Source organism: Sceloporus occidentalis, unplaced genomic scaffold, assembly GCF_023333645.1.
Source record: "Sceloporus occidentalis isolate IW3139 unplaced genomic scaffold, rSceOcc1.0.p SCAF_2, whole genome shotgun sequence".
Lineage (NCBI taxonomy): Eukaryota > Metazoa > Chordata > Lepidosauria > Squamata > Phrynosomatidae > Sceloporus > Sceloporus occidentalis.
The window spans coordinates 221,316,496-221,340,207 of NW_028316982.1; the positions used below are offsets into that span (position 1 = coordinate 221,316,496).

Consider the following 23,712-nt stretch of genomic DNA (forward strand, 5'->3'; position numbering starts at 1 on the left):
TGGAACCACTGCCAACCCCGGGCCAGGAGAACCTATCACGAGTACCTCCGTTTTCTCTGGATTCAGGCTGAGTCGGTTTTCCCTCATCCAGCCCATTACCGACTCCAGACAGGCCACGAGAGAAGAGATGCCATCCCCGGTCACTGCATCAGTCGGAGACATAGAGAAGACTATTTGGGTGTCATCAGCGTACTGATAACCCCGCGCCCCATGTCTCCGGATGATCTCTCCCAGCGGTTTCATGTAAATGTTAAAGAGCATGGGAGACAGAATGGCTCCTTGAGGGACCCCAGATGTGAGAGCCCTCTTATCGAAGCACACGTCTCCCAGCTGCACCATCTGGAACCTCCCAGAGAGGTAGGACCGGAACCACTGGAGTGCAGTGCCCCCGATTCCCACCTCTACCAGGCGCTCCAGAAGGATACCATGGTCTATGGTATCGAAAGCCGCTGAGATGTCCAAGAGCACCAACAGGGACACGCTTCCCCTGTCGATGCCCAGACGGAGATCATCGACCAAGGCGACCATGGCCGTCTCAACCCCGTAACCCGCCCGACAGCCGGTTTGAAATGGGTCCAGATAATCTGTTTCATCCAAGATCGATTGAAGCTGGATTGCAACCGCCCTCTCGATCACCTTCCCCAGAAATGGCAGTAACGAAACTGGCCGGTAATTGTTATGCATCAGGGGGTCGAGGGAGGGCTTTTTTAACAGTGGTTTTACAATGGCCAATTTTAAGCTGGATGGAAATTGCCCGTCCCTCAAAGATGTATTTATAATCCGGTGTAACAACGAGGTTACCACCGGTCCCCCCTGAGCCGTTAGCCACGAGGGACAGGGATCGAGAGAGCAGGTTGTCTGCCGAACGCTTCTAGTGGAGCTTCTTCTAGTCTTATATCCTATACATGATTGTAGATAAAAGACTATTTAAAGACTGAGATAGGTTTGCATGGAACAAGGGCTACAATCTGCAGCCTGGGAAAATTGTACATGTCTGAGGCAAATTGGTAGGATTTACATCTGGTCCCACCAACAGTGCTCTGATCACATCCTGTGCCTTTGGCTCCTCGCACTGCCAAAATGCAACCCCCCAAACACTAACCTAGTGGGAATTTGGCTCCTCTGATGAAAGGGATTCCCATGGTAACAGCTATCTTTTAAGGGCAAGCTATCATTTCTTAATTGTTTCTATAAACATACAACAGTTTTATCTAAATTTCAGAGACTAGTTCTAATCTTGGCAGTCTTTCAAACGCCTCCCTTCAGGTTACATTTACCAAAGTTTTAAAATATACTTTGAATATACACTTGACAGTGAGGATGTACACTTTTAATTGATCTGAAAAGCAAACACACATACACAAAAGTGTGTGAGGAGGAAACTATCCACAACAGGATGACTGTTCCAGACTACATTCCCCTGTTAAATCAAGAACACAGAAGCTTTCTCTTCATCTATTCCTTTTTGTCCCTGTCTGATTAAGAACTGCAAGCGAGACTTACATATCTAACAAGGAGAAAGAACTTTTATTTATCTGATTTCAACATATTAGACTCAAGAGGGATTTATTAATGAACAAAACTCGAGGATGAATCAAAGCAGAAAAAATCTTCCCTGTAAATATCTGTACCCAATAGACTTTATACTGACTGCAAGCCTTAACACTTTGTTAACAATGCAAATTATAACCATGGTCCAAAACACACAGCAGAAATAATCCAGTTTGAGACCGCTTTAACTGTCCTGGCTCAGTACTAGGGAGTCTTGGGAAATGTAGTTTATTGTGGCACCAGAGCTTTGCAATAGAGAAGGCTAAATGTCTCACAAAACTACAGTTCCCAGAATTCCTTAGCATTGAGCGAGAGCAGTTAAAGCGGTTTCAAACTGGATGATTTCTGCAGTGTGTTTTGGACCTAAGGAGACTATTGTATATGCAAGTTCTAAGCCAAAAGGGAAGGGGCTGCTGTGATCTTCTCATCTGGAATTGTCCAAGATGGATGATTAAATCCTTCTTGTAGCTTTCTGTGAACTTCGTCATTCTTTTAGTTCTCAATACTGTGTCTTCCTAAGAGGGTATTGCTTCTGAGTTTTCCACCTTTGAAAAACACTTCCATTTTGTTCTGCTCTGGTACAGAGGTAACAGATTTTGTGGAATTAGTTATGGAATTTACTTTAAAGAGGACTAAACAATTCATGGAAGGAAAAGGTCTATCAATCTCTACTAGTTATGGACCCTCATTTTTCAGAGACTGTGAGTCAGGTATGAAAATGCAAGGGCTTTTTTTTAAAAAGTAATATTCACTTCAAAACAGGGTGACCAGCTGTCCTCCTTTTCTAGGACATGGCTTACATTTCAACCTTCTGGAGAAATCCCAAAATTTCCTCCATTATGAGCATGACTATGGCCTGTTACAGACTGCCAAAATAAAGCTGCTTCAGGTCTCTTTGGAGGTATGCTATTTAAATGATGCCTGGGTCCTAAGAGTCCAGAGGTCGCGCCAAAGCCACACTCCATTCCTAAGCACTGGAGTGCAGCTTTGGCGCAGCTTCCGGATTCTTAGGATGCACGCATCATTTAAATAACATACCTCCAAAGAGACCCGAAGCAGCTTTATTTTGGCAGTCTGTAACAGGCCTAAGAAACTCATTGAGTAATGCCATGTTTGATGTTCCCCTTTGAGAAATACATCTACTTGGCAGCCTGTCCTCACTGCAAATTGGGGGAATAGGATGGATCCTTCTAAACTTCTTTTTTCCTAGAAGTAGTAGCAGATGAGGCTTACCCTCAGAGCTCAGGCCGCATTTGCTTCTTGGAAGTGAAAAGCAAAAATGTTAGGCTGCCTAACCCACTGTGCCTAAATGGGAGACACAATGCAAATGTTGAAAGGGTTCCCCCCCAACATCAGCATAATGGAAAAATGAAAGAAATAATTTAAATGTAGGATCAGGCAAGGATTTGTAAAGTACAATTTTAAGCCTTTGTCTTACTCAGTTATGTAAGGTTCATCAGAAAAACAGGATTGAGTGTATAATAAAACATAATATATGTAATATAGTTAGGGTTGCCATATCCCGCCTGGGGGTGGGACTTTCCCGGTTTGGGGTGGGGCCACACAGTCCCGCCCCAGTTTGGCCCTGCCCCCCAGGACTCCCCCCCCCCAGCAAGGCCCTGGAGGCAGCTCCACCCCTCCCCATGGCTGTGTCCCACCCCCCCACCTGCCTCCCTGCCTGGCTCAGCCTAGAGAGCAGGTCTTCAGGACACCTGCCACTCAGAGCTATTGCCAGCCTTGCAAAAGGCATTACTTTCCAGGTTACAGTGAGGAACAAAAAGGCCATAAATCGTTCATGTTTCGCTGGGAGTCTAAATGCCTCATCTTTTAAATGTATACCACTCAGTATTGTTGTAATTCTTTATCACAGGATCGTTTTTGAGGCCCTAAACACCTTTACTTGTAATATGCAAATTTCTCCCGAAGCTGACCAATGAGAAAGAAGCAATCAGCCCTCCACTTGGGTTGGTTTTCAATGGCTTGGAAGGAAGAGATTTTGCCTTGCAAGTTGCTGGTAAATAATAGAAGGCTTTGGGGTAGCAAAAGGCTGCAGAAATAGTTTGACCCCCCCTTAAACATCCATGGCTCAGTGCTATAGGATTCTGGGAATTGTAGTTTCTTGTGGCACCAGAGCTCTCTTGACAAAAGGAGTCTCAATGGTCCACAGAGCTACAGTTCCCAGGATTCCATAGCCTTGAGGAGGAGGAGAAGGAGGAGGAGGAAGGGTGCCTTGAAGGGCAGAATTGGGGCAGAGGAGGAGGAGGAGGAGGAGGAGTTGGAGGAAAGCTGAGTCAGTGGCCATTAGGTCTGCTTTGGTTTTGGGGGGGTTTTAAATTATTTTTAAAAATATAAAATACTTATTTTATTTTATTTCATTAATTTTTATTATTGCTTGTTTTATTTTATTTCATTAATTTTTATTATTGCTTGTTTTATTTTATTTCATTAATTTTTATTATTGCTTGTTTTATTTTATTTTATTAATTTTTATTATTGCTTGTTTTATTTTATTTCATTAATTTTTATTATTGCTTGTTTTTTATTTTATTTTATTAATTTTTATTATTGCTTGTTTTATTTTATTTCATTAATTTTTATTATTGCTTGTTTTATTTTATTTCATTAATTTTTATTATTGCTTGTTTTATTTTATTTCATTAATTTTTATTATTGCTTGTTTTATTTTATTTTATTAATTTTTATTATTGCTTGTTTTATTTTATTTCATTAATTTTTATTATTGCTTGTTTTTTATTTTATTACATTAATTTTTATTATTAAATATATACACGCCTGCCTTGTTTTTTTAAATTATTTTTTATTATTAAATATATGCAAGTGCATTTTCTGTGTATTTATGGCGCTTTGAATGCTAACAAGTCTGCCTTTCTTGGCCAATTATAGTGGTGATGATGATGATGGTGGTGGTGGTGATATTGATATCAACAAGCCTCTGAGGCACAGCCAATGTAACTTGCTGAGATTTTTACAAACTCATGCGCAGTGAAGAAAAACCACAGTCCCTTGCCCAAGTACAGACTTCTGAGAAGTACAGTTGAACCCGAGGGCAAGTCCATTTCTGCCATCTGTCTAGGAATAATGCCAAAATGTCCTCCATTTTGATCATGCCTAAAAAAACATGCATTTATATTAAGATTTTTTAAAAAAAACCTCAATTTTTTCGCATGTCCTCCATTTTTTTAAAACGTGTCCTACATTTGAAAATGTTGCCCTACATTTGTCCCGGTTTGGAGGTCCTGACTTATGGCAACCCTAAATATAGTGGTAAATTGACCATATGAAATGAATTTATATTTATATTAGTGTTTTTAGCTTTTATTTTGTAATATTCTATATTTGTAGTGAATTTCCTACATTTTGCAGTGCCTTGTTGTTAGAATCCTGGTGTATTCTACCAGATATATAGTGGTTGTGGATAATGGGGGCTAGGGTAGGCTTAGCTTGGCTTGTAGAGGGAAAGCTGGGTTGTAACTGTTAGCTCCAGGTGGTGCTTATCGGGTGGCCTTGAAGGCCTGGTTCTCAGAGGTTTGGAATGCAGTCTCTAGGTTGGGGAGATGAGCTATGGAGGGGGGAAGTTGTGGTGGATGGGAACCAGGGAGGAATGGGAGGGCTTTTGCTAGTTTGCCAAGGGGGATTTATGCATTGCGTTGGTTGGGAGGGGTCAGTCTCAGCTAAGAAGCTGAGTGATGTGGAATTTCTGATTCTGGAACCATCAATAAAGTACTGTTGATTTATCAATTAAGCTGACTGGTTGATTGTCCAGGATTCTGATCCCGCACTCTGACACTTGTCCTCTTTTGTGGTTATGACATCTGGTCATCCTGCTCTGAACTTTTCCTTATAATTTGGTCATACATTGTACTTCAGTATTAACGGGCTGAAAGGGTTAAGAATCATGAACTCTCAATTCACCCATATTCCATCCCAAGAAACTAATTATGTAAACAATGCTCTTCCTTACATTGAGCTAAAATGAAGAGAAAAGAGAAATCTTCAGTTATTTCCTTGAGCCTACGCCCCAGATTTAAAAGAGAAAAAGATGGGGAGGATGACTCCTAACTTCACTCTCTTCTGTGTGTCATACCAAGATCTACAACAGTGTGGATCATGGAGACATGTGCCCATACATGTGCTGAACATCTAAACTTTTACGTTCTTTTTTAGCCAGAACTTTGTTTTCTGAAGAAATGTACCTATAGAGGAAGATACTGGACTATCCAGTGCCAGACATACCAAAATGTCTCTTACAGATAAGCTTGGGTGGCTGAAATACATGTACAGTAGTCTACTTCACAGATGAAAACTGCATGGATGCTGTTTATTTAATCTTTGTTATGATGGGAGGGGTGGAACTGCAAAATCCTAGCATCTGTGTCTCACTTTGACTTAGCAAGTCACAGTTGCATCAACATGTATAACTCTAACAATCCACAACACAATTTGGTGCCCATATTTCCAGCAGTAAGATCTATTATGGCCTAAATACCCTAAAGACACCAGATCTTATTTGAACTTGGAAGCTAAGCAGGATCAGCTCTGCTTAATACTTGGACAGGAGACTACCAACAAATATCAGGTGCTGTGAGCTATACTTAAGAGAAAAGAACTGGCAAAACCACTTCTAAGTATTCTTTGTCCAAGAAAACCCTATGAAATTCATGGGGTTGACATACGCAGACACACAGAGCATCAATTTGTTCTGTTCACTGACATGCACATGCAAAACTCTACAAACTACATCTGTTATGGGCACCGAATATTTTGCAAGCTACATACACCCAGTATGTTTTGAAATATTACATTAAGACATCTTGCTCCTTAGAGATTTGCAATGACAAATTGAACACCATCTGGTGGTCATGTTTTAGGTATAGAGTATCATAACTTAGCACAAGCCATCTGGACCAGACTAGCCACTGAATCACTTGCTAAACATATAGCTCCATGGAACATGTATGCAATGCCTCCTGGATACCTTCTTCTACCAAAACTACTAGAAATGTGTTTGCAATACTCTTGTGCATGACTGTGTCAGATATAAACAAGTTGGAAGTAGGAGTAGAAACACAGAAGTGAAATGGTGGCAGTAGGAGAGAACAGGAGGAAGCTCTGCAGGAATGAACAAAATTATGATCTTTCTTTACCCACACAATGCTCTGCCACAAAACAGCATAATAAAATAGCATAACAAAACAGCATAATAAAAGATTTTATTATTTATTAAAGGCATGCATTACCTCTTGATTTACCAGGGTCCCTTAAGTAATAATGCCTATTTCCATATGCTACTGTATATAAAAAAAACCTCTCAAAAATATACAAATATACAGTCTCATTTTAAGGGATGTTGTTTTGTGTAGAAGCTAAATATTGCTTTCTAGGCCTAAGAAAGTTGAAAGTGTGAGATGTTTTTTCCTAAATAAAGAGGAAAGTAGACATTAGGCCACATTTCCCTTTACCTGTGTTGCACTAAACTCAGGAGAAAACTTCTTTTCAGTGTGGAGTATAATGGTTCTCAGAAATCCTCCCACAGTTTTTCCTTTTGCTCAAGAGATATTATACATTACTAAGCATTTAACTGATTTTATGCCCCTGCTGTGCATGAGAACAGAAGTATACAAAAGCAGGGTAAAGGCTTGTTAACGCAAAAGGCATTTGTATGAACAAACCTACATAGAAGTCTGTTAACTTTGATGCAGCTGCAAGCAATTTGGCAACAGCTGGGAAACTGATAGTGCCTCAGCTGCACGGATGAATTCATAGCAGCACAGAACATGTGTACTTTAATCTTCCACAGCATTGTCCTCACTAATAGACTGGGTCTGCAGATCTTTCCAACAACAGTTGATGCCTAGCCATAGCTATGTTTAATCTCCCAGTCACTTTACTAACCTTACTTTCTGTCTCTCACACAGGAAAGAGGACTTCACTTTGCAGCTCTTCTGCTGACTAACAATGCAACCCTACTCAAAGGTAAGACCAACTGTGTTCAACAATGCTTAGTCGTAGGCAAAGTGTGACATGGATTGGAACTTTTTTTCTATATCCCATAATAGAGATTGGCAGGATTATTTGGGGCAGGTGAGTTAGCTTTTTAAAATACAATAAGACATACATTTGTGCAGTGTTGTTTTTGTTGTGTATCTTCAAGTTGCTTCTGATTTATGGTGACCCTATGATGGTGAATCTATCAGAGGGGGTTCTTGACAAGATTAGTTCACAGGGGTTTGACATTGCCTACCTGTGAGGCTAGGAATGTGTAGCTTGCCCAAAGTCACCTAATGGGTTCCTATGGCTGAGCAGGGATTCAAGCCCTGATCTCCTGGAATCCTAGTCCAACATTCAAACCATTGCTGGACTGTAGATTTGGGGGTGGGGGTTCTGTTCATGAGATGCAGAATAGTAAACAGAAGCCCCCGCTCCCAAACCTATAGTTCAGCAATGCCTCAAACTGCAAGCTTTTGACTTCTTTAGCTTTCTTCTTCAGACGAGATGGTTAAATAATAACAACAAACAGAATGGAGGAACTAAACTTCTGTTTATGTTGATTCAGTTTACGCTGGTTTGTTTGCATCCAGTATCCATTCATGTAAAGATTCTAAGGAGTATATCACACTAGTGAGATCCTGTGGGAAAACAGGATTTAAACTAGAGTTATATTAGAGAAAACCCGGAAATGCCCAAAGTTCATCACATGGCGTCTCTGTTAACGTGAAATAACATGAAGTTAAACTGAAGTTAAATTTAAATGAATGGGGTGTGTGCAGGTAGCGGCGCAGCAGAACGTACACGCCATTACCCCTTCCGGGTCGCGCTTGCCTTTCTTCCGGAGCGGCTTTCAGCATATGCTGAAAGCTGCGTAAGGCGTGCCTGCATATAAATGCGGGTGCACTGTATCTGAAATACCTTTATCCTTGTATTAATGAAAGTAGGCTGCGTCACTAAAAGCAAAAGTGGACTCATTTAACAGCATCACAAAGAAGTAAAACAAAATAACAATGAAAACTATTCCCCTTCAGAGTAACTGCAATGTCAGGTTTGCTGAAGAAACATCTATTCTGCTCTCCTATATGTCATAGTCAACAGCTGATAAAGCCTCTCCAGAGATGAGCACTGAAGAAAGCTGATAGGAAGAAAAGCAACTAATTTGAAATGTGATGTTGGAGAAAGGTTCTAAAGATACTGTGGACTATTAAAAAGACAAACAAATGGGTCTGGAGCAAATAAAACTGAAATTCTCTCTAGAGGTCATTGTGACTACATTGAGCCAGCCATACTCTGGACATATATCATGAGCAGATGTGACTGACCAGAAAAAACAACAATTCTTGGAAAAGTAGAAGGTAGAAGGAAAAGAAGGAAACTGCATTACAGTTGGATAGATTCAATCAAGGAAGCCAAGGACATGTATCTGCAAGGTTTGAGTAGAGCTGTTAATGAAAGAGTGACTTGGAAGTATCTCATTAATGGGTTAGCTTTAAGTCAAATTTGACTTTTGAAGGCAGTTAACAACAATACCAAAAGTGTGGGAACTGGGGGGGGGGGGGAGCATGCCAATACAAACATAGAGTCAAAGCACACATCCAACAAGTTTCACTAACAATAGTATGTTTAGCAATGTAAAAGGAAAAGTCAGTCATACTATTGCAATTCATGTCAGGCAATTGCTATATGCCCTTGATGCAAGCAGGCAGGTCAATCATGACAAAGAAGTGGTGTCTGGGATGTTTATTCTCCTCCCAGAAAATGCAGACAGGTCTGGCACAAGGAACAGGAGAAAGGAGTCTGCAGCCTAAAAGCTGGGCAACTTCAGAATTTTCATTGCACCATAGAAGGCATGTCAGAATGAATTATGCTTCATTAGCTTGCTGTTAGGCTGAATAACCTTCTGCTGTTCCCATCCCAAGCACAACTGTTTGTACAGATACTTTGGTTCAGCTTGCAGAAACAGGCAACAGCAATCAAAAGAAAATCTTTTGAAAATTCTGCACTACAAACTTTCTACGACTGATCATTCATCAAAAGATCAGATACAAAAAAGAACTCATTTTCTTTACTAATTTCCAACCATTACTGACTGGGATTTCCTTTATATAACATCCTTGCCTGCAAAAATAGAAACAAAGCACACACACACACACACGCACGCGCACACACACACACACTATAAAAATTTTGTCAGATCAATTAATACCCCAAACCTTGTCTAAATAAAAAGGTTTTTACTTATCAGCACAAGGACAGAGAGAAAACTAGCTTAGGCGTGTTACAGAGCGAACAAGAAGGACGCTCTGCCGCCGCCACCGGTTGCTACTTCCGGGAACCGCAGCAGCCAAACTGCGCGGTTCCTGGGCACAACAAGAAAGAAGCGCCCCAGAAGTGGCGCCGCGAGGAGCTAGTCATGCACATGTCCACTACGTCAAAATGGCTCCCCCCGTGTGGACGGGCGCCGACATTTTGTACGGACTTGGTCCGTATTAGGGGTTGAGGGCCTTCCGGAACACGCCGCTTCTCAACCCTAACACACCCCTTCAGTGCATCTCTAATGCGCCTTAGCCTCCCATGGAAGAAACTCCCCCAGCCTAGAAGCAGCCACCAAGTAGGCCCCCTGAAAGTATCTTCAACAAACATGCCTTTGATCATGGTGACACCAAGACAACGGAGTTATCACATGGGGAAAAGGATGGGAGGGACGCGATTGCATGAAGATTATCAAATGATGTCACGCTTATTCTATCATTATCCTATTCTTATGCCATCCTTATCGCATGAAGATTATCAGACGACATTGCGTGTATCCCATCATAATCCTGTCAATGAAATGGAATTGACCTGCCATTTTTCACTAACAGCTTCCTTTGTCCCACTTGGGTTCTCTGGTTTCTATTCAACATTCTGCTGCTAGGATTATCTTTCTGGATAGCCATTTTGATCATGCCCCCCCCCTCTATTGTCATCTCTTCATTGACTCCCCATTCATTTCAGGATTCAGTATAAACTGCTTCTTTTAACCTACAAAGCCCTGCATGGTCTGCCCTCGCCCCCCTTATTTGTCAGTTCTTATCTCCCCTTACCATTCAGTCCGAGTTCTGAGATCCAGGGGCTCAGGGCTCCTGACCCAACCAAGAGTTCCTTCTTCCCGGGCTCGGATTCGCCCTTTCTCCCTTGCTGTTTCTTATTCCTGGAACCATCTCCCCAAACATTTGCAGATTATTCCTTTTCAAGCTACTTTTAAATACAAACTAAAGCCTTTTTTGTTTATGGAAACATTTCAGGTTGCAACTTGATATTTCTGATAAGTCAGACTAAGGTTATAGTGCTTGTCTGCATTATCATAGTTTTACTGCTATTTTATTGGGACAAATTACCTATTTACTATGTTTTATATTTCTTGATTTTAGATTGTACGCCATAGGTAGGTTTTATGTTGTTTTGATGATGCTGTAAGGTGCCGTGCAAAACCTATGGTACTATACACCAATAAACACTACTATTACTAATAATAATAATGGAAATTTCCGTTAATGAAAACTGACAGGACAATTCTACTTCATTAACATGATAATAAGTATGATGTGTGTGATAATCTTTCCTGCAATCATAAGATAAGGACAGCATAAGGATGGGAGTGATCTGCTTCGCTCCCATCCTTATCCTCTGTGTGATAATCTACAATGTCTTCTCCCAATGATCTCAAAACTTGGACAGGCTCATATGGGAAGATACAGGGTTTCTCAATTAGTTGAGGCCCAAGTCATTTAGGGCTTTATAGATCATAATCAGCACTTTGAATTGTTCTCATGAACAGATTAGTAGCGTGAAACTGTTGTAATATTTAAGTTATATGTCTCCTCCAATCAATCCCAGTCAGCAGTCTGACTGCAGTGTTTTGTGTCCACTGATATCTCTGAACCATTTCCAAAGGCAGACCCACATATAGCTCATTACAGAATCCAAATGGGAGGTACTCAAGGCATACCTCACCATGCCCAGATCTGCTATCTTCAGAAACAGGTGCAGTTTTAACTCTGCATAATTACTCCTGGCCACCTGAGCTTCCAGGTTTAGGGCTGAGTCCTAGAGTACAACCATGCTATAGACTTGAGACTTCAATGGCAATGTAATTCCATTCAGCACAGGTTGAATTCCCCATTTCCTGATCCACTTTTCAAATGACCTAGAATAATCTCTTGTCTGGATTAATCATCAGTTTTGTTCAGTCCAGTGTTGACACCAGACACTGGTTTATCCCCAAAACACTTTCCTTGGAATTAGATGGAAAGGGGAGATGGAGTTGGGTGTCATACTAGTGGCATTGAACTACCACACTGTGGACAACCTCTTAAGTTTGGGTTTATGTTGAATAGCACAGGTGCTTAGAAACCCCCACAGTCCTAAAGACATGGTGTCAAATAGGAATTCCCCCAGCACCACTCCAAAGAACACCAGAATCACTAAAATAGTGACTCCAAGTTCCATCTCAGTGGAGATGGCCAGGAGGATATCATACTTGATAGCATTGAGAGGTCTTACAAAACCAGAAGTGATACATTCCACTACCCAGCCCCCAGAATCAGTCATTTACCAAAGTAACCAAAACAGTCTGTCCCATAATCACTGAAATGATCTATTCTAAATAAACCATCTCAGCCAGGAACACTAAGAACAGGGAAGCCCCTAGTACTTTACCTAACAATAGGATAATCATCCAGTATGGTATGGTTCAGGGAGGTTGTTTTTTTTAAATGAAGGCCTTGCATATGTGTATATGCAAGTCCTTGTTAACCTATGGTGATGCCATGAATTTCATAGGGTTTTCTTCGGCAAGGAATACTCAAGATGTAGTTTTGCCAGTTCTTTCCTCTAAAATAAAGCCTACAGCACCTGGGATTCCTTGGCAGTCTCCCATCCAAGTCCTAACCATGGTTGACCTGGTTAGCTTCCAAAATCAGAGGGCTTACCACTCCCCTTAAAAGTAAAAGACTCCTGTAACTAGGCACTGCCATTCCCCTTTCCTGCCTGGCCAGTTTACCTCTGGTTGTTTTTCTGAGCTAGTAAGGGCATAGACCCAATATGAATGTGGCAGCTCTCACCACCAGAAGGAATTGCATATGTCTTCATTCACATTTCAACAAGGGTTTCAACAAACCCAGCCCTCATCATAGGCAGTGATATAAAAGATAAGCAGCATATAAAAATAAAAGTTTTTTTCCAGTTTGGAAAAGCCAAGACACATGATCTTTTCTATACCCAGTGAACGGCAAAAATACAGTAGGGCGTTGCTCTAAAATGCAGATGCAGTGTCCTATCTCTGTGCCAGAAAATATTTTTAAAACGTATTTGGTCATTACAAAGGACCTCTTCCTGGTGTTCCCAGACTATGGGTATAATTTCCAGTTAGGGATGCTTTCAGGGATTTATACAGAGGCATTAACTAAAATGTGGGAAAAACTTTGAACTGGTCTGTTCCGTGATTTTCTGACTGAAAACCATTTTCTCAACCATTGCTGCTTGCTTCCAGAGCCATTTTAGTCCAGTTCAGTTCACACTGTTTTTCACAGTGATTTTGCTCCCATGTGCATAGACCACTAAGCTGTGGGGCACCACAGGTTTCCATCTGGTCTCTCATCTATATGAAGCCAATAAAAAAGGTCATAAGAGGAGTAAGGTTGCAGTGCCATCGGTATGTTGCTGATACCAAGCTCTAGCTCTCCTTGTTGTTAGAGTTGATTGGGGCTGTACAGGTGCTGGATCAATTTTTGGATGCTGTAATAGGCTAGATGAGGGCCAATAAACTGATGCTGGAGCTGATGAAACAAGGGTTCTTTGGATTTGTCATTCTCAAGTCCAGAAAATGAGTAAGCTACCTGCCATGGAGGGGGTTGGAATCCCTTGAAGAAGAAGGTACATAGCTCTTACAGTACATTAACCTTTGTTACTGGAGACCAAGGTGGGCTTTGTGGCTTGAAGTATTTGGGGTCAGCTCAGATTGGTCTACCACCTATGGCTAGCAATAACTTACCAAGTGACAAAAAAGACCTACCGTGTGCAAGGGTATATTGCCCTATATTACCCTTAGGAATAACATATCCACAATAGTCCATACATTGGCAACTTCTCAGACTACTGCAATGCACTTTTTGTGCTGCCTGCAGCCCATCCCAGGAAATAGGAAGGGTAAAAATTCAAGAATATATTGGGGGAGGGGGGCTCCCCTTGAAGATGAATATGAAACTTCAGCTAGTGTAAAATGCAGCATATAGGCTGCTGACAGGAAAATCATACAAAGCCTACATCACACCAATTTCAAAGGAATTACACTGGTTACCAATATGGTTCCAGTCTGAATTCAAACTGCTGGTAATGACAAAGTCCTAAGTGGCTTAGGACCCCAATCTTTATATGCAGTTACTCAAGATTTAAGATCTGTTGGGAGGGTTTATTCTGTATTGGCACCAACATCGCTGTTGTTTAGGTGCCTAGTAGTTATTTATAAATGTTTTTGAGTCTTAATGGATTTTATAAAAACCCTTCCATGCACATGGTTTCAATCCATTTTAAACTATTTTAACCCTTCAAAACTGTCTTTTCATTTGTTAATTCTTTAACATGTTTTCAGCCTTTTAAAACTAATTTATTTATTTACATTATTTCAGATTTGTTAGACTGACTTTACTGTACACTGCCATGAGATCATCAGGTCAGCAGCAGGATATAAATATCTTAATAAATAAATAACATAAGCTCCCAAGAACCTGATGAAACAAACCACAGACCATACAATACAGCTGAGACACGTGACATTATCTTTATAGCACTGCTAATGCATAGATTGATACGAAAGAGCACTAGCAAAGACTCCCATATTCCACAAAGCAATTCTCCAGTTTGCAAGATTAATACGAACAATAATTTCTTCAATAATTTTAGGTAAATTGAGTGTTCAGTCTCGCAGGATTCTTATGAAGTAACATTAATTCTTATGAAGTAACAATTCTATGATTCTAATATAGTTGGCCTTCCACATTTGTGATTCTGACTTGCAGATTTGATTATTTGCAAATGTGATTAATACATTCTCTCTAGGAATCTCTAGGTCCTACTCTGCCATAAATTGACCAGAGTTACACTGGAGGACCTAGCGATTACTATAGAAAACATTTCTCTAGGCATTTGTAGCTTCTTCAGTGCAATTCTATGGTCTGCCAGATGTTGGCCGCAGATTTGTGCTGGAGGTAGGGATGCCATATCCCGCCTGTAGGCGGGGCAATCCCGCTTTGGGCGGTGCTGTCCCGGTCCCGGTCCGGTTTGGCGCCAAGACCGGGACAGCACCACCAGCAGCCACCTCCGCCCACGCGTGCGCCGTGGGGTCCTCCAAGGCCTCGCTGAGGCCTGGGAGCGCTCTCTGCGGTCGGAGCTCCGGCCGCGGAGATGCTCCCTCCCAGGCCACAGCGAGGCCTTGGAGGCGGCTCCGCAATCGCGGGGTCCTCCAAGGCCTCCGCGAGGCCGTGGAGGAGGAGGAGGCCGCTTGGCACAGCGGCGATCGCCGCGATGCCAAACAGCCCCGTGCCCCTTCCCGGCCTGAGTGGAGGCCGCGGCTTCCTCCCAAGCCGGGAGGAAGAGGAGGCCGCTTGGCACCACAGCAATCGCCGCGATGCCAAGCGGCCCCTGCGCCCCTTCCCGGCCTGGGAGCAGGCCTAGGCTTCCTCCCAAGCCGGGGAGGAGAAGGAGGAGGACAAGGTTTAAAAATGTAGGACCTTTTTTAAAAAAATTCCTGGCCAGGAAATTTTTTTAAAAAAGTCCTACATTTTCAAACCTTGTCCTACATTTGTCCTGGTTTGGAGGTCCTCAGGTATGGCAACCCTAGCTGGAGGACCAAGAGAATACTAAAGAGATGTTCTCTCAGGTTAAAAAAAGTGGATTTTTATCAGCTTTTTTCCACTTTCATGGGAGCCCTTTGCCCCTAACCCCAGCGAATGTGGCATCAAGCCAAACAGCTTGGTTGTACATCATAGCCCACTGTGTCTCTAATTTAAACATTTCATGCAACAGAGTTAAGCTAGTGCTATTTTCTGGTGAAAATCCATGATCTATCTTCAATTTATACTCTTAAGGAAAGATGTAGGGTCCACAGCTAATGCAAATGGGGGAAATATTCTCTGTCTCTTCCATAGTACTGTGATTCGAGTTTGTATTCTTCCCACTTCTGCTTTTATTTGCCAAAATTTAAAGGGGCACAAGATCTAGTGTGGACTTGCCACCTTTTTATCTACTTTGGTAAATTGTAATAATACAAACAAACAGTAGGATTTGCCTACAACTCCCACAGTCCCCTATTTACTTACTTACTTTATATGCCACCTTGCTCCCCAAGTGGGAACCAACGTGGCTTCTAGAAATACTAAATTAAACATTGGCTACATCCCCACTGCAGAAATAATCCAGTTTGACACCCCTTTAATTGCCATGGCTCAATACTATGGAACCATGGGATTTGTAGTTTATTGTGGCATCAGGGTGCTCAGACAGTGAAAGCTAAATGTCTCACAAAACTACAAATCCCAGAATTGCATAGCACTGCGCCATGGCAGTTAAAGCGGTGTCAGGCTGCATCATTTCTACAGTGCATATAGAGTAGAATACAATAAAATTTTAAAACAATTAAACTCACCCCATAAAACACATTAAAATAATTTTTTATAACAACCAAAGGTTTAAAAGTTAAATAAACACCCCCAATAGAAAGCCTCTTTACTTATATATTAAAAACCTGTTTAACAAAAATGTATTTACATGCCGGCAAAATGTGAGCAGAGAAGGAGGGATCCTAGTCTCCCATGGAAAGCAGTTCCAGAGGGTGGGAGAAACTACTGAGAAGGCTCTCTCCAAGTGAGACTGTGATGATGATGGGGCCAAGAGAAAGCCTTGCCCTGAAGATCTTAAGAGGTCTGGTGGGTATGTATCAGGACATATGATCTTTCAAATAGTCTGGACCCAAACTATACTGGACTTTATAGATCATGACCAGCACTTTAAATTGTGCCTGGAAATGAACCATTAGCCAATGAAGCTGATTTTACAAGGGAGTTATACACTACCTATAACTAGTCCCCTACCACTGGCCATGATGGATCAGTCTGATAGAAGCTGTAGACCAAAACTCTACTCTAGAGGGACCTCTGTAGTAGAAGATCCACAGGTGAGATTCTGAATAAGGTGATATTTGAACTCCAAGTCCAAAAGCTTCCACTGAATTACAATAGCTATCCAGAGACAAAGAAGGAGTTCCCCAATCTGTGTCTGCTGCCTAAAGATTTCAAAAGCAAGTCAACCTTTAAGATGCAGGGTAATGGGGAAAGAAAAAAGGAGGAACCTACAGAGATTTCCACAGACTCTCTTTAGCTTATGATGCAATTTATAGTTCTTCAGTGTTCAGTCACTGGTGGTAGTCTAAGCTGTTATAAAAGAAAGCGGAAACCTATTCATAAAGCAGCCTGGGGAAAATGAGTTCCATAACTTTCCCTAAGCCTATTATGCTTTGTTTCCTATATATTATGCTACAGATATTAGCATCAGACCTTGCACCTTTGGAGGAAGCAAGTAAATCTTTGAAGTACACACAGGCCTAGCAGTGCCTGGCACAGGCATTAGTAGTCTCATTACTGCACGAGGGTTATTTACAACACTTTACCCTATTTTGCCTTATTATATACTCAGCATGATGAAGTGCCACTTGCTTAAAGCCTTGGAACTGGAGCACTGCTGTGCAAGGAAAAGAAACTCAGCAGTACCCTCTGTATAACACCCACACGCCAGATGAAGCTTTCCAATCCGCTGCTCTGTGGGTTCCTCTGCCGCCCCCCATTTCACTCATGATTACAGCAGAATTCTGTTTCATCCTCTCTCACCTTCAGAATTTCCAGTTTCACTTCTGCCAATTCTAATATGCTTATGAAACAGTAACAAAACATGAATTATATATAATGAGATCGAAAGTTACTTGTCCGAAGTTTCTATGCCATATAATTAGCACCTTGGACAAAACGGACTTTCCGAACCATTCACTCAGAAAATCTGAGTTATAGAACACGATAAAGCTTTTGACCTCACCTTACACTCTCTAGTAAAACAAAGCAAGATGAGCTTGGCAATCTACTACCTGAAGGAATGTTCAAGTAGCCCGAGGGCTCCAAACATAACAAGATCTTAAAGGCATTGTCAGATCTACTTCTGAGGTGGAACATCAGCTTTGCATGCCTACCCAAAGCGCCTGGAAAAACTGAAGCAGCATTGAGAGACAGGGGAAAAAACCCTCAGGTCTATCATGCACGGATCACTAGTGCATTTACTCTTTTGGTTGAGGGGGGGATAATCTGACATTTATACAAAAACACTTGATTCAACTACACAGTTTGACATAAGATTAAAGACTAAGGCCTGTTACAGACTGCCAAAATAAAGCTGCTTCGGGTCTCTTTGGAGGTATGCTATTTAAATGATGCATGGATCCTAAGAGTCCAGAGGTCACGCCAAAGCCACACTCCATTCCTAAGCACTGGAGTGCAGCTTTGGTGCAGCTTCCAGATTCTTAGGGTGCATGCATCATTTAAACAGCATACCCCCAAAGAGACCCGAAGCAGCTTTATTTTGGCAATCTGTAACAGGCCTAAGGATCTGGGGAGGAGGGATGGCTTTTGCAGTAGTTGAGAAAAGACAATTAGAAGGCTGGCATCAAGCCAGGAGACTGGAGCTAATGTTCATATTTTTTTGGAAAACTGTCAAATCTTTACTTCTATTAACAAGATGGAAGGAGCACCTCTGGTAACACAGAGCCCTCTACTGTTGTGCTGAGGCACTGGCGTTAAGGGGAGGAATAGGGAAGCATTCACATCATATTAGGAATCCGTTACTCACAATAATATTGTCCTTAAGCCGAGAGGATTTAGCGCTCAAGCTTGTTGTGTTTACTGAATAAGCAATTCCAGTTCATCCATGTCAGCTATCAGAATACAATAGACTTGCTTGAAAGATTATGCCTGGGGCTGCGATACTATATACACGTATATGGGAGAAAGTCCCATTGACATCAGTGGGACTTCCTTCCAAATCAACATGCTCCACGCTGGAATGTTGTGGGTTGCAAGGTTTTTTCTTTTGTTAAAAAAGGTCCTTCCTTATGATGAATAAGGTCATGAGTGCTACGGATCAAACTAAGTAGTTTTCCAATAAGTCTTTTCCAGAAAAATCATTCATTTTAACAACATTATTGCAAATAAGCACAGATTTTCTTTTTATAACACAATTTATCAGACCATCTGTGTGCATCAGCGTGTTTCAGGCTGGCTGAGGGGTAGCTTTGGGGAAGAAATTTATTAGCTAAGAGCACAAAAGAAGCAGACTGCGAGGCTTTCCTAAAGCCAGTGGGCTAAATCCAGTTTTCCTCACTGCAATAAATGGGTCTTGTTATTCAACAAACCTGAGTCTCATTTATTTCAATGGATTCACTCTAGCTGGAGCTAAAATTAGATCATTCCTACAATTACAAACACACCAGCTGTCAGACTTTTTTTCAGCTAAATACTCAGAAGGTTTTTTTTTAATCAATGTTTATTTTAGGGTGGTGGGCGAAGATGATCTCATGAGCCCCACCCCACCCATCCATGTGTTAGGCTCTGTTTTCCCCAAACATCAATTTTATTTAACATGCTAGTCATGTAATTTTCAGGCTAAGCATGTGAATCCCGCCAAAGACACGTGGGATGATTTCAGTCCGTCTTAAACATGCAGAAGGACACTACAGTGCTGTAGAATCCAGGAAGTTCCCAATATGCTTCTTAGAACTGCATATACAGGGTTTCAGCAATAGCACTGATAGAATCATAAGTTGGAAGAGACCGTAAGGTCCATCCAGCCCAACCTCCCTGCCATGCAGGACTACACAATTAAAGCACTCCTGACAGATGGCCATCCAGCTTCTGTTTAAAATCTTCCAAAGAAGAAGACTCCATTACACTCCAAGGGAGTCTTTTCCACACAGCTCTTATCACCTGGAAGTTCTTCCTAATGTTTAGGTGGAATCTCTTTTCCTGTAGCTTGAATCCATTGCTCCAGTTGCTAGTCTCTGGAACAGGAGAAAACAAGCTTGCTCCATTCTCAAAATCACAAACAAGCAACACTATAAATCACTCGATGGCAGGCAGTGAAGAGTATTGTACAGAAAGCGTGTGCATTATTTCCCTATGTTGGAATTTAGCCAAGCATGTACCTGCACTGTTGTTGCATACTTAGTTGGCAGTAAAATTCAGAATGCCCAATGGATTTTACCTCTGAATAGATATGTTTGCTATGGCACTGTAAAGTCCTGAAAGATTACTCAATATGTTGTAGCCCATAAATACACATATTTGCGGACCAGATACCACTTCACTCATCTAGTCTACCAAAGCTTAAGCCACAATAAAACTATAAATCTTTACAATGCTATAAATTTCACTCTTGTTTAATTGCAAAAAAAAAAAAGAAAAAGAAAAAGAAAAAGAAAAGAAAAGAAAAAGAAAAAGGCAACCAACTGCAGTGAACATGAGCAGAAAGTTATTGTCTGGTGTGCTACACAGGGTCTTTGCTTGCCTTCAAAATTCAAATTCTTCCTGCTGACTGGATTTAAGACTGCCTAGAGAGATTCAGTGTAGTGTAGTGGTCTGAGTGTTGGACAATGACTCTGGAGACCAGGGTTCAATTCCCTGCTTGACCATGAAACACTGTGGGTGATCTTGGAAAAGTCATATGCTCTCAGCCTCATGGAAACATATGAATAAATCTTGCCAAGAAAACCCTGTAATAGGGTTGCCATAAGTTGAAAATGATTTGAAGGCACAGAACAACGACAACATGGTAGACTTGTTACAATATTTTCAGAGTAATTTGGTGCCATTGGTGATCATAGCTGGCCTAAATACCTAAAGGCACCAGATCCTGTCTGATTTTTGAGGCTAAGTAGGGTCAATCCTGGTTAGTGCTTGGATGTGAGACTGCCACCAAATACTAAGTGCTGTAGACTATATTTCACATGAAGGAACTAGCAAAACCATTTCTGAATATTCCTTCCCTAAGAAAACTCTATTAAACTCATGGGGGTCACCATAAGTTGACAGGCAACCTGAAGGCATATACACACACAGTATCCCAAAGACAGATTCACAACCAGACACAATTCTATTTGCGGCACAAAAAGGAATTACAGTCATCCCTCACAATTTGCAGGAGATCTGTTCCGGACACATACACCCCATGAATCCGAAAAAACCACCAATATTGGAGTTGCGATTGGTTTCAATGGCAGCGTGCCACCACACATGCCCCTCGAGTATGCACACCATTTTGTCCCTCCCCGCTTGCTGTCCACGAACGGGTGAGAGCGCGGACTCCAAGTCCGTGAATCAGGAGGGACAATTGTATATCTTCCTTTCAATATACACCAACCTATATTCACAGGCTTGCTGAGAAGGACCAATAGCACACTGCCTGAGACACCAGCCATAATATAATTAAGCCAGCTAATGACAAAAAGTCAAATTGCGTTCTTTTCTTCCTTCCTCCGATCTCAGCATTAAAAGAAGCCTCACATTATTAAATACCAGCTAGCACTCCTTAGAAATCTGAACAACCTATGATAAAAGTCACCCTTGCTATATAAATAAGCACTGCTGAAAAGAAAGTTAATGCTAATGTAAGTTAAAACTAGCCAGAGATTGTTGACAGTGATAGGCAGTTCTTACCCAGGAGCAGAAGAGATGTCAGCTCCAGCAAAAGGCACCTCATCTTTGTAAAAGAGTGTAGATAAAAGGACATCACTCTTCCTCACTTTCTCTCTTGCTTCTTCTTTTATCTTCAACTGTCAAACACCAACTGGTTTTATATTTCCAAAAAAGAATATTTTGATAAGAGTACTCAAGGGGGAAAGTATTGGGAAAGAACCAAAAGGATTTCTTTTCCCCCCCAAAAAAGATAAGAATAGCAGTAGTAGTAGTAGTTGTGAAGGACAGGCTTAGTGGGAGGTATGAAAGCACCCTCAGATGCTAAATGGTTTTTGCAAGCAGACACGGTTGCCTTTCCAAAGCCTGACACATCATATTGTGCAGTGTCTACTTCGATTTCTTGCACTCCAGCTTCTACAAAACAGTCAGGAGGGTACGGTCCCTTTCCTGATCAGCCCTCCCAAGAAGTAAAAAGGGGCAGGAAAATCCGTTCATCAATATCCGTTCTCAATTTTAAAAAAAGAATCACTTTGTGGTTAAAAAGAAAAGAAAAACGTCAACCTCAATAAAAACAGTCCCAGAGATTGTTCATGTGTCCGCTCTGGGCAAAGAGTAAGTGTCTTTCTTGAAAATCTGAAGTGTGTCAGAAGAGCCCAAAGGATCGGAATATCTCATAAGCAAATCAGCTCCGTATGGTTCCCTGGCGAGGCAGAGCTCTGCGATCGCTCCTGCCTTGGAGCAACTACAGTCGGGGCTCTGGAGGGAAAGATGGGTTTCCTTGGCTTGCTCCACTCCAAGGATGGAGAAGGCAAGTCAGCCAGCCAAACTGGGTCGCCCCTTCAGCAGCTGGTTCTGTTCCACCTGGGCTCCATGGTCAGGTGCTTGCAGTTCAGGTCTGCCTCGTTCTACATGGGGAGAGAAAAAGGACATCAAAACTTAAGAAAGAAGGTACAAAATTCACTGTGAGTGCCCTCCCCGGCCCTGGGACCTCCGGGCACGAAATATAGAAGGAATGGGGCATCTAAAGTCATGCTTCTCCCAGGTGGTGGTCTAAAAGGGCTGATGCCAGTCGGGTCCCTGGAGAGTTTCCAGCAAAGAAAGAATGGTTGGCAATGGGCACTTATATGGCACACTGGGGGAAAGAAAGACCTCCTGACCCAAAGGAGGGGTTGGTCCAAGGTGACCAGGCGTCCTCTTTTCCCCAGCCATGTCCTCCACTTCCACCTGCTAAGTCCAGGAGGAATTCCAAAACGTCCTCCATTCTGAGCATGACCTGAGAAGCATGAACTTGCCACATTTCTGTGAGTGCTTTTAGCTTTCATTTGGTCATGTCCTCCATTTTCCAGCCTGACTAAGATGCCTGAATTTATGTTTCTATGGGGGTTCCTAGCTCTTCTTTGCCCATGTCCTCCCTTTTTCCTCCAATGTCCTCCTTTTTGAGCTGAGGAAGCATGAATTTACACTTCTGTGAATGTTTCTAGCTCTTCTTTAGCCATGTCCTCCCTTTTTGAGCTTGACTAAAAAGCCATGAATTTACATGAGTGTTTCTAGCTTTTCTTTGGCTGTGTCCTCCATATTTTTCTTTGAACGTCCTCCATTTGAAGCCTGACTCAGAGACATGAATTTAGACTTCTGTGTTTCTAGCTTTTCTTTGGCCGTGTCCTCCATTTTCCCCTTGAATGTCCTCCATTTGAAACCTGACTAAGAATCATGAATTTATATGTCTATGAGTGCTTCTAGTCTTTCTTTGGCCATGCCCTCCTTTTCCCCTTGAATGTCCTCCTTTTTGAGCCTAAGAGGCATGCATTTCCATTTCTGTGAGCATTGCTAGCTTTTCTTTGGCCAGGTCCTCCCTGGTCCCTTGAATGCCTTCCCTCTGAAGCCTAACTAAGGAGCCTGGATTTCTAGGAGTGTTTCTAGCTTTTCTTTGGCCAGGTCCTCCAGACTTTCCCTTGAAGGTCCTCCATCCGGAGCCTGGCCCAGAAGCTGCATTGGGACTTCTGCTTGGCCAGGTCCTGCCTTCTGCCTGGTCTCCCCTGGGGCTTGGGACCCTGGGGCCTCTCTCTGGCGGGCAGAAGAAGGCTTGGGGGCAGCAGCAGAAGCAGCAGAAGGAAGAGGAGGAGGAGGAGGAGGAGGAGGGACCCACCCGCTATTGTCTCCCTCCTCCTGCTCCCCTTCTTCCTCCCGGAGCAGGAGGAGGACTCGGGGGACCCCCGGCCTACCTGGCTGCCCCGCTCCAGCCCTCTGCCTCTGCTGCCTCTCCGGTGCCTCCGCTGGGGCTTCATGCTGGGCTCCGAAGCAGCCGCTGCTGCCGGGGCTGCTGGGCGTCTCCTCCCGCTTGGGAAGCTCCTCCTCCAGGCCCTGCCTCCCTCCCTCCCTCACCCTC

General features: G+C 42.4%; 1 protein-coding gene across 5 annotated transcripts in view; it reads right to left on the reverse strand.

Annotated features, from left to right (window-relative positions):
• LOC149319712 (immunoglobulin superfamily member 3-like) overlaps nucleotides 1-23,636 on the reverse strand; it is a 187,546-nt gene extending 163,910 nt beyond the window's left edge. For all 5 annotated transcript variants that reach the window (XM_089512236.1, XM_089512233.1, XM_089512234.1 and 2 more), the window contains exons 1-2: nucleotides 23,549-23,636; nucleotides 21,348-22,231 (exon numbers count right to left, since the gene is read on the reverse strand). In XM_089512236.1, coding sequence (XP_089368362.1) covers nucleotides 21,348-21,420 — 73 coding nt within the window. In that variant the 5' untranslated portion in view covers nucleotides 21,421-22,231; nucleotides 23,549-23,636. The remainder of the gene's footprint in view (nucleotides 1-21,347; nucleotides 22,232-23,548) is intronic.
• Between the last annotated feature and the right edge of the window lie 76 nt (nucleotides 23,637-23,712).